The sequence below is a fragment of the Chamaea fasciata genome, unplaced genomic scaffold, assembly GCF_029207755.1.
Source record: "Chamaea fasciata isolate MVZ Bird 193981 ecotype frontalis unplaced genomic scaffold, bChaFas1.0.hap1 SCAF_923, whole genome shotgun sequence".
NCBI lineage: Eukaryota > Metazoa > Chordata > Aves > Passeriformes > Sylviidae > Chamaea > Chamaea fasciata.
Window position 1 is genome coordinate 30,150 of NW_027095008.1, and position 8,981 is coordinate 39,130.

General features: G+C 63.9%; 1 protein-coding gene across 1 annotated transcript; it reads right to left on the reverse strand.

Moving 5' to 3' along the window:
- Positions 1 to 877: 877 nt before the first annotated feature.
- On the reverse strand, positions 878 to 6,273 carry LOC136306038 (uncharacterized). Its single transcript, XM_066209387.1, is given in 5 exon segments — positions 878 to 1,753; positions 1,818 to 3,220; positions 4,193 to 4,376; positions 4,378 to 4,713; positions 6,071 to 6,273. Coding segments are annotated over 4 exon segments (2,796 nt in total). The 5' UTR covers positions 4,711 to 4,713; positions 6,071 to 6,273.
- Positions 6,274 to 8,981: the final 2,708 nt, after the last annotated feature.

Consider the following 8,981-nt stretch of genomic DNA (forward strand, 5'->3'; position numbering starts at 1 on the left):
TTTAATTTGCATACTTAATGAGCCCGCCCCACCCGAAAAAAAAAGCCCGCGCCTCATTTGCATAATTAAAGGCTTCGTCAGGTTTTATTGGGTTACTTTGAATAGACACGCCCCTCCCCCGGGAAAAAAAGCAGCGGCTCATTTGCATAAACCCCGCTGGCCACGCCCCCTTTTCGCCCTCCCGGTCGTTCCAAAATGACCCCAGGGACCCCAAAATGACCCGAAAATGACCCCGAGGACCCCAAAATGACCCGAAAATGACCCCGAGGACCCCAAAATGACCCGAAAATGACCGCGAGGACCCCAAAATGTCCCCAAGGACCCCAAAAATGTCCCCAAAGTGTCCCCGAGGACCCCAAAATTACCCCAGGGACCCCAAAATGACCCCGAGGACCCCAAAATGTCCCCGAGTGACCCCAAAAAAACCCCCAAGGGACCCCAAAAAGGTCACCAAAATGTCCCCAAAGGACCCCAAAATGTCCCCTCAGAAGTCCCAGGTGTCCCCAAGGCCACCGCAGGTGTCCCCAGGTGTCCCCTCAGAAATCCCAGATGTCCTCCAGGCCCCCCCAGGTGTCCCCCAGGCCCCCCTCAGGTGTCCCCTCAGAAGTCCCAGACCCCCCCAGGTGTCCCCAGACCTCCCCAGGTGTCCCCCAGGCCCCCCCAGGTGTCCCCTCAGAAGTCCCAGACCCCCCCAGGTGTCCCCAGACCCCCCCAGGTGTCTCCTGGTCCCCCCCAGGTGTCCCCTCAGAAGTCCCAGATGTCCCCCAGGTGTCCCCAGACCCCCCCAGGTGTCCCCAGGTGTCCCCTCAGAAGTCCCAGATGTCCCCCAGGCCCCCCCAGGTGTCCCCAGGTCCCCCCCGGCCGTGGCCGAAGCCCCTCAGGCGGCGCCGCTCGGAGCGTCCGGCCCGGCCCTGGAGCTCCACCTGCACCGGCCGCGCCCGGGGCTCACCTGGGCCACCAAGGTCCCCAACCCGGGGCTCACCTGGGCCACCAACCCGGGGCTCACCTGGGCCACCAACCCGGGGGTCACCTGGGCCACCAATGTCCCCAACCCGGGGCTCACCTGGGCCACCAAGGTCACCAACCCGGGGCTCACCTGGGCCACCAACCCGGGGGTCACCTGGGCCACCAACCCGGGGGTCACCTGGGCCACCAACCTGGGGGTCACCTGGGCCACCAAGGTCACCAACCCGGGGCTCACCTGGGCCACCAAGGTCACCAACCCGGGGCTCACCTGGGCCACCAACCCGGGGGTCACCTGGGCCACCAACCCGGGGCTCACCTGGGCCACCAACCTGGGGGTCACCTGGGCCACCAAGGTCCCCATCCTGGTGGCCACCAAGCCTTTGTCCAGCGGCCCTGCAGCCGCAACCTCGTCGTCCACCACCGCAATGGCCGCCTCCGCCATCTTGGAAACCACCACCGCCATCTTGGAGACCCCCACCGCCATCTTGGAGACCCCCACCGCCATCTTGGAGACCCCCACCGCCATCTTGGAGATCCCCACCGCCATCTTGGTGACCCCCACCGCCATCTTGGAAACCACCACCGCCATCTTGGTGACCCCCACCGCCATCTTGGAGACCCCCACCGCCATCTTGGAGATCCCCACCGCCATCTTGGTGACCCCCACCGCCATCTTGGAAACCACCACCGCCATCTTGGTGACCCCCACCGCCATCTTGGTGACCCCCACCGCCATCTTGGTGACCCCCAACCCCTTGCCCACCACCCCACCGACCGCCGCCGCCATCTTGGCGACCACCGCGCCCATCCCCCTGACCGCCGCCCCACCGCCCTCCCCCTCCCTCGCCGACCACCCTGAGCCCCGTCCTCCCCAGCGCCACCTTGGGCCGGCCCCTGTCCAGCGCGGCCAGCAGGACGCAGGCCATGCAGGTGTCCCCGCTGGCCGTGGCCCCGCAGCGCCGGCACGCCCCCGGCGCCGCCCCCGCCCCCGGCGCCGCCCCCAGCGCCAGCCGCCGCCCCGAGTGCGCCAGGGCCGCCACGGCCGCCGGCCGCGACGCCTCCAGGTCCTTCAGCAGCGCCCGCGGGTGGCCGCGGAAGGCCAGGGGCGCGTGCCGGCACTCGGCGCTGGCGTAGGGCAGCCCCCGGAAGTGGGCGTAGAGCACGATCTCCTTCTGCGCCGCGTGCCGCAGCGGCTTCAGCCGCGGCACCGCCGGCCACGGGGAGGGCGGGGCGGGGCCGCTCGGCGGGGCCTTGGGGCTGGCGGGGGTCTGGTTGGGTTTGGTCGGGTTTTGGTTGGGTTTGGTCGGGTTTTCGTTGGGTTTCGTTGGGTTTTTGTTGCGTTTGGTTGGGTTCTGGTTGGGTTTGGTGTTTCGGTTGGGCTTGGTTGGGTTTTCATTGGGTTTGGTTGGGTTCTCGTTGGGTTTGGTTGGGTTCTCGTTGGGTTTGATCGGGTTCTCATTGGGTTTGGTTGCGTTTTCGTCGAGTTTCGTTGGGTTTTCGTTGCGTTTCGTTGGGCTCCGGTCGGGTTTCGTTGAGTTTTCATCGAGTTTTTCGGGGTTCTCGTCGGGTTCCGTCGGGTTCTCATGGAGTCGGGCCGGATTTTCGTCGAGCTCCGTCGCGTTTTCGTTGGGTCTCGTTGGATTCGCGTCGAGTTCGGTTGAGCTTTCCAAGGCTTTCATTGGGCCGCGGTTGACTTTCGCCGCGCTCTCGTTGGGTTCCGTCAGGCTCTCCTTGCCCTTCGCTGAGTTTCCCAACGATTCCGTTTGGTTTTCGCCGAGCTTCGTTGACTTTCCCTTGACTTTTGTCGGGCTCTTGTCGAGTCCCGTCGGGTCCTCGTTGGGTTCCGTTGACTCTTCCAACGGTTCCGTTGGGTTCCCGTTGGGCTCCGTTGACTCTTCCAACGGTTCTGTTGGGTTCTCCTTGAGTTTCCTTGAGTTCTCCAAGACTTCCGTTGGGTTCCCGTTGGGCTCCGTTGACTCTCCCAATGGCTCCGTTGGGTTCCCGTTGGGTTCCGTTGACTCTCCCAACGGTTCCGTTGGGTTCCCGTTGGGTTCCGTTGAGTTTTCCCCGGATTCCCCTGGGTCACCCTCGGGTTCGGTTGGGTTCTCCTCGGTGGCCCCCTTGGTGACGTTGGTGGCCCCGGGGGTGACGCCGGTGGCCCCCGAGGCCTCGTTGGCCGCGCGGCGCAGCCGGGCCACGTCGCCCCGCAGGAAGTTCATCAGCACCGTCTCGGCCACGTCGTCGGCGTTGTGGCCTGGGGGCAGACGGAGTGACCGTTGGTGACCAGGAGTGACCAACGATGACCGTGAGTGACCATCAATGACCACAAGTGACCATGAGTGACCACCAATGACCATGAGTGACCATCAATGACAACGAGTGACCACCAGTGACCATCAACGACTAGGAGTGACCGCCGATGACCGTGAGCGACCACCAGTGACCACAAATGACCACCAGCGGCCTCCCAGTAAGAACCAATCCACTCCCAGTCCCCTCCCAGTATAAACCAGTATCTCACCAGTGGCGATCCAGTCAGCCCCCATCTCCCCGGCCGCCCTCTCCAGCTCCTCCCAGTTTATTCCAGTCCCCCCAACACCCTTCCCAGCCTCTCCCACTCCCCTCCCAGTACAAACCAGTCCCTCCCATTTTATCCCAGTCTCTCCCAATCCCCCCCGAATATGAACCAGTCCCCTCCCAGTTTATCCCAGTCCCTCCCAGTCCCTCGCAATCCCCTCCCAGTCCCTCCCAACCCCCTCCCAGTTTATCCCAGTCCCTCCCAGTCCCTCCCAATCCCATCCCAGTCCCTTCCCAGTCCCCTCCCAGTACAAACCAGTCCCTCCCAGTCCCTCCCAACCCCCTCCCAGTTTATCCCAGTCCCTCCCAGTCCCTCCCAACCCCCTCCCAGTTTATTCCAGTCCCTCCCAGTCCCTCCCAATCCCCTCCCAGTCCCTCCCAGTCCCTTCCCAGTCCCTCCCAGTCCCTCCCAGTCCCTCCCAACCCCCTCCCAGTCCCTCCCAGTCCCTCCCAGTCCCTCCCAATCCCCTCCCAGTCCCTCCCAGTCCCATCCCAGTCCCTCCCAGTCCCCTCCCAGTCCCTCCCAACCCCCTCCCAGTCCCTCCCAGTCCCTCCCAATCCCCTCCCAGTCCCTCCCAGTCCCTTCCCAGACCATCCCAGTCTCTCCCAGTCCCTCCCAGTCCCCTCCCAGTCCCTCCCAGTCCCTCACCGGTGGCGATCCAGTCGGCCCCCATCTCCCTGGCCGCCCTCTCCAGCGCCTGCCTGCGGAAGACGCCGCACACGGTGCAGCGGCTGCGGCCCCCCAGCGCCGGCCCCAGCTCGTCCACCGCCCACCCGAAGAGCTCCCGGTGGGACACCAGCACCAGGGGGAGGGGCAGGGCCTCGCCCACCCCCCCGCAGCACCGCCAGCGCCTCGTCCCGGTAACCCCAGATCCCCTCGTCCACGCCCAGCAGCGCCAGCCGCAGCCCCAGCCCGCGCTCCCGGTTCAGCCGCGCCAGCAGGTGCGCCAAGACCGTGGAGTCCTTGCCCCCCGAGGCGGCCACGGCCACGGCGTGTCCTTTCCGGGGAGAAAGTGCCGGTTTTTGGGGCGTGCCGGGGAGCAGCAGGGCGGCGAGGGTCTCGGCCTCGAAGGCGGCGAGGAAGCAGCGGCGGCAGAAGGGTTGGAGGGAGCGGGAGCGCAGGAGGGAGGAGGGGCGGGGGCAGCGGGAGCAGCGAGGAGGGGGCATGGCCTGCGCGAGAGGAGAGAGGAGTTAGCGAGGGAAGTCGCCGGAATCCCGGAAAAAATCCCTGCTGGGAAGGGGTCGAATCGCAACCGGAACGCGCTGAAAACGCCCGAAGATCCAGTCGGGGAACACCCCAAAACCAGCTGGGGTTGGCCAAAGTCTGCTCAGAGAACCCCAAAATCTACCCGGGAACCCCAAAATTGACTCGAAAAACCCCAAAATCCACCTGGGAACCCCAAAATCCACTGAAGGAACCCCAAAATCCACCCGGGAACCCCAAAATCGACTCGAAAAACCCCAAAATCCACCCGGGAACCCCAAAATCCACTGAAGGAACCCCAAAATCCACCCGGGAACCCCAAAATCCACTGAAGGAACCCCAAAATCCACCTGGGATCACCAAAATTCGCTAAAGAGATCCCAAAACCAGCTGGGGTTGGCCAAAGTCCGCTCAGAGAACCCCAAAATCCACCTGGGAACCCCAAAATCCACTGAAGGAACCCCAAAATCCACCTGGGATCACCAAAATTCGCAAAAGAGATCCCAAAACCAGCTGGATTTGCCAAAACTTCGCTAAAGAAACCCCAAAACCAACTGGGGTTGGCCAAAGTCTGCTCAGAGAACCCCAAAATCCACTGAAGGAACCCCAAAATCCACCCGGGAACCCCAAAATCGACTCAGAAAAACCCCAAAATCCACCCGGGAACCCCAAAATCCACTGAGGGAACCCCAAGTCCAACCGGGATCACCCAAAATTCACTGAGGAGACCCCAAAATCCACCTGGAAACCCCAAAATCGACTCGAAAAACCCCAAAATCCACCTGGGAACCCCAAAATCGACTCGGAAAAACCCAAAATCCGCCTGGGAACCCCAAAATTCACCCAGAAAACTCCAAAATCCACCCGGGATCCCCAAAATCCACTCAGCAAACCCCAGAATGCACCGGGGAACCCCAAAATCCACTCAAAACCCCCCAAAATCCGCCTGGGAGCCCCAAAATCGACTCGAAACCCCCCAAAATCCACCCGGGATCACCCCAAAATCCGCTCAGGAAACCCCGAAACCACGTGGGACCCCGAAAAATCCCACCTGAGAAGCCCAAAACCGACTCGGGAACCCCCCAAATCCCCGAATGGACCCTCCCAGAGCCCCCCAAAATCCCCCCCAAAATCCCAAATGGTCCAGCCCAGACCACCCCGAAACTCCTCGCGAACCCCCAAATCCCCCCCGAGCCCCTAAATGGTCCCTCCCAAAATCCCCAAATTCCCAAAATTCCCAAATTCCCCCCCAAAAACCCCCAATGGTCCCTCCCGGACCCCCCAAAATCCCCCCGGACCCCCCAAATCCCCCCCCCCCCGTACTCGCAGTGGTCGCGCCCGCCCGCACGGGCCGCTCTTTTCCCGCCCTGCCTTGCGCGGGCGCGAGCAGGCCACGCCCACGTCCCGCGGCGCGCCCACCAATCAGCGCATTGTTTTTTCCAGCCTTGTTCCCGCCCCGACGGATTAGACCAATCAGAGAGACACTTCCGGGTTTGGTCGTGCTAAGGGACCAATCAGAGCGCGGGGTGTCTGTAAAGCAGATTCAGCCAATCAGCGCGCAGAGTGGGCCGGGCTTAAGGGCTGAGTGAGGGCCCGCCTACGGAGTCTTAAAGGGCCCGCGCGCATTTTAAAAGAGGCGGGGTTTAAAGGAGGGGCGGGGCTAATTCAAGAAGAGGGTCGATGGAGAATGGGCGGGGCTTGCTGGGAGGGGGCGTGGCTCCCGCGGGGACGCCCCAAAATGGGGAAGTTTTTAGGGGGGCAGTCGTGAGCTTAGGGTGGGGTCACGGGAACGTCCAATGAGATGTTGAGCCTAACAAGGGCGTGGCCTGAGGTGGGCGCAGCCGGTCCCGCCCCTTTCCCCCTCCCCCACCGCCCGCCATGGGACCCCCCGGGACCCTGGGCCTGCTGCTGCTGCTGCTGGGTGAGGCCCCCTCCCACCACCCCGGGGGTCCCTCCCCGCCCCTCCCCCCACCCGGCGGGACCCCCCGCCCCTCCCCCACCCCCGGGAACCCCTCCCCGGCCCCTCCCCCAAAAGAGGAAGTGGCCGGGCCTGGGGTGGGGGAGGGGAACGGCGGAGAAATATTGAGATCCGCCCCTCCCCCACCCCCTGGGGGACCCCCCGGGCCCCTCCCCCACCTTTGGGGAACCCCCCGGGCCCCTCCCCCCACCCCCAGAGGGGCTCCCCGGCCCCTCCCCCACCCCGAGGCCTGGCTGTTTGGTGCCCTCCCCCACCCATTTTTGCCCCTCCCCCACCCTTCAGGCCCCTCCCCCAGCCCGCCCAAGGGTGGGGGAGGGGCCGCGAGTGGGAGGAAGGGCTCATTAAGCCCCTCCCCCTAATAATTATTCATCATTCATTCCAGGAACGGCGACAGCGACGGGAGGTGAGGCCCCTCCCCCACCCCCGGGGGTCACGGGTTGGGTCAAAGGTCACGGGGTCACGCCCCCCCAATCTCTGCCCCTCCCCCACCTTTTCCAGACTGTTCCGGGTGTCTCCCGGGGCCGGGACCAATCGCGGCGCTGGTGGCTGCTGACGTCATCATGACGCTGCTGATCGCGGGCGGAGCCTATTGGCTGGCGGGGCGGGGCCTCCGAGGTGGGCGTGGCTAAAGGGAAGGAGACACTTGTGGGCAGGTCAAGTGAAAGGGGCGTGTATGTGGGCGTGGCTAAACGGATGATTTGTTTGGTGGGCGTGGCCATAAAGGGTGGAGTCCTGAAAGGGCGTGGCAAAAATTCGAGGAGGTGGGGCCAAAATGGGAGGGTCTGGGGAGTCATAGGGGGTCACTGGGAGGGCACTGGGTTGTTACTGGGGGGTACTGGGAGGTACTGGTGGGTTACTGGGACGTTACTGGGAGCACTGGGAGGGAACCAGGGGGTTACTGGGAGGGCGCTGGGAGGGACTGGGGTGTTACTGGGGGTTACTGGGATTATTGGGAGCATTGGAAGTCACTGGGGGTTACTGGGAGGTCACTCGGGCGTAACTGGGGGACACTGGGGGTTACTGGGCGATTACTGGGAGCACTGGGAGGGCCTGAAGGGGCCACTGCGGGTTACTGGTGAGTTACTGGGAGCACTGGGAGGGTCTGAGGGGGTCACTGGGAGGTCACTGGGAGTTACTGGGAGTTACTGGGAGCACTGGGAGGGTCTGAGGAGGTCACTGGGAGGGACTGGGGTGTTACTGGGAGTTACTGGGAGCACTGGGAGGGAACCAGGGTGTTACTGGGAGGGCACTGGGAGGGACTGGGAGGGACTGGTGGGTTACTGGGGTGTTACTGGGAGCACTGGGAGGGAACCAGGGGGTTACTGGGAGGTCACTCGGGCGTAACTGGGGGACACTGGGGGTTACTGGGCAATTACTGGGAGCACTGGGAGGGCCTGAAGGGGCCACTGCGGGTTACTGGTGAGTTACTGGGAGCACTGGGAGGGTCTGAGGGGGTCACTGGGAGGGCACTAGGAGTTACTGGGAGTTACTGGGAGCACTGGGAGGGTCTGAGGAGGTCACTGGGAGGTCACTGGGAGTTACTGGGAGCACTGGGAGGGTCTGAGGAGGTCACTGGGAGGTCACTGGGAGTTACTGGGAGCACTGGGAGGGTCTCAGGGGGTCACTGGGAGGGACTGGGGTGTTACTGGGAGTTACTGGGAGCACTGGGAGGGAACCAGGGTGTTACTGGGAGGGCACTGGGAGGGACTGGGAGGGACTGGTGGGTTACTGGGGTGTTACTGGGAGCACTGGGAGGGAACCAGGGGGTTACTGGGAGGTCACTCGGGCGTAACTGGGGGACACTGGGGGTTACTGGGCAATTACTGGGAGCACTAGGAGGGCCTGAAGGGGCCACTACGGGTTACTGGTGAGTTACTGGGAGCACTGGGAGGGTCTGAGGGGGTCACTGGGAGGTCACTGGGAGTTACTGGGAGCACTGGGAGGGTCTCACGGTGTCACTGGGAGGGACTGGTGAGTTACTGGGAGTTACTGGGAGCACTGGGAGGGTCTGAGGGGGTCACTGGAAGGTCACTGGGAGTTACTGGGAGCACTGGGAGGGTCTCAGGGGGTCACTGGGAGGGACTGGTGAGTTACTGGGAGTTACTGGGAGCGCTGGGAGATCACTGCGCTGAAGCAGGGGCGTGGCCAAAGCCGCCCACGAGGCGGAACCAAAACAAAAAAGGGGGCGTGACCAACCAGCACGCGCCCGCCCACCTCCACCACACTGCGGGCGTGTCTCCACCGTGACCACGCCCC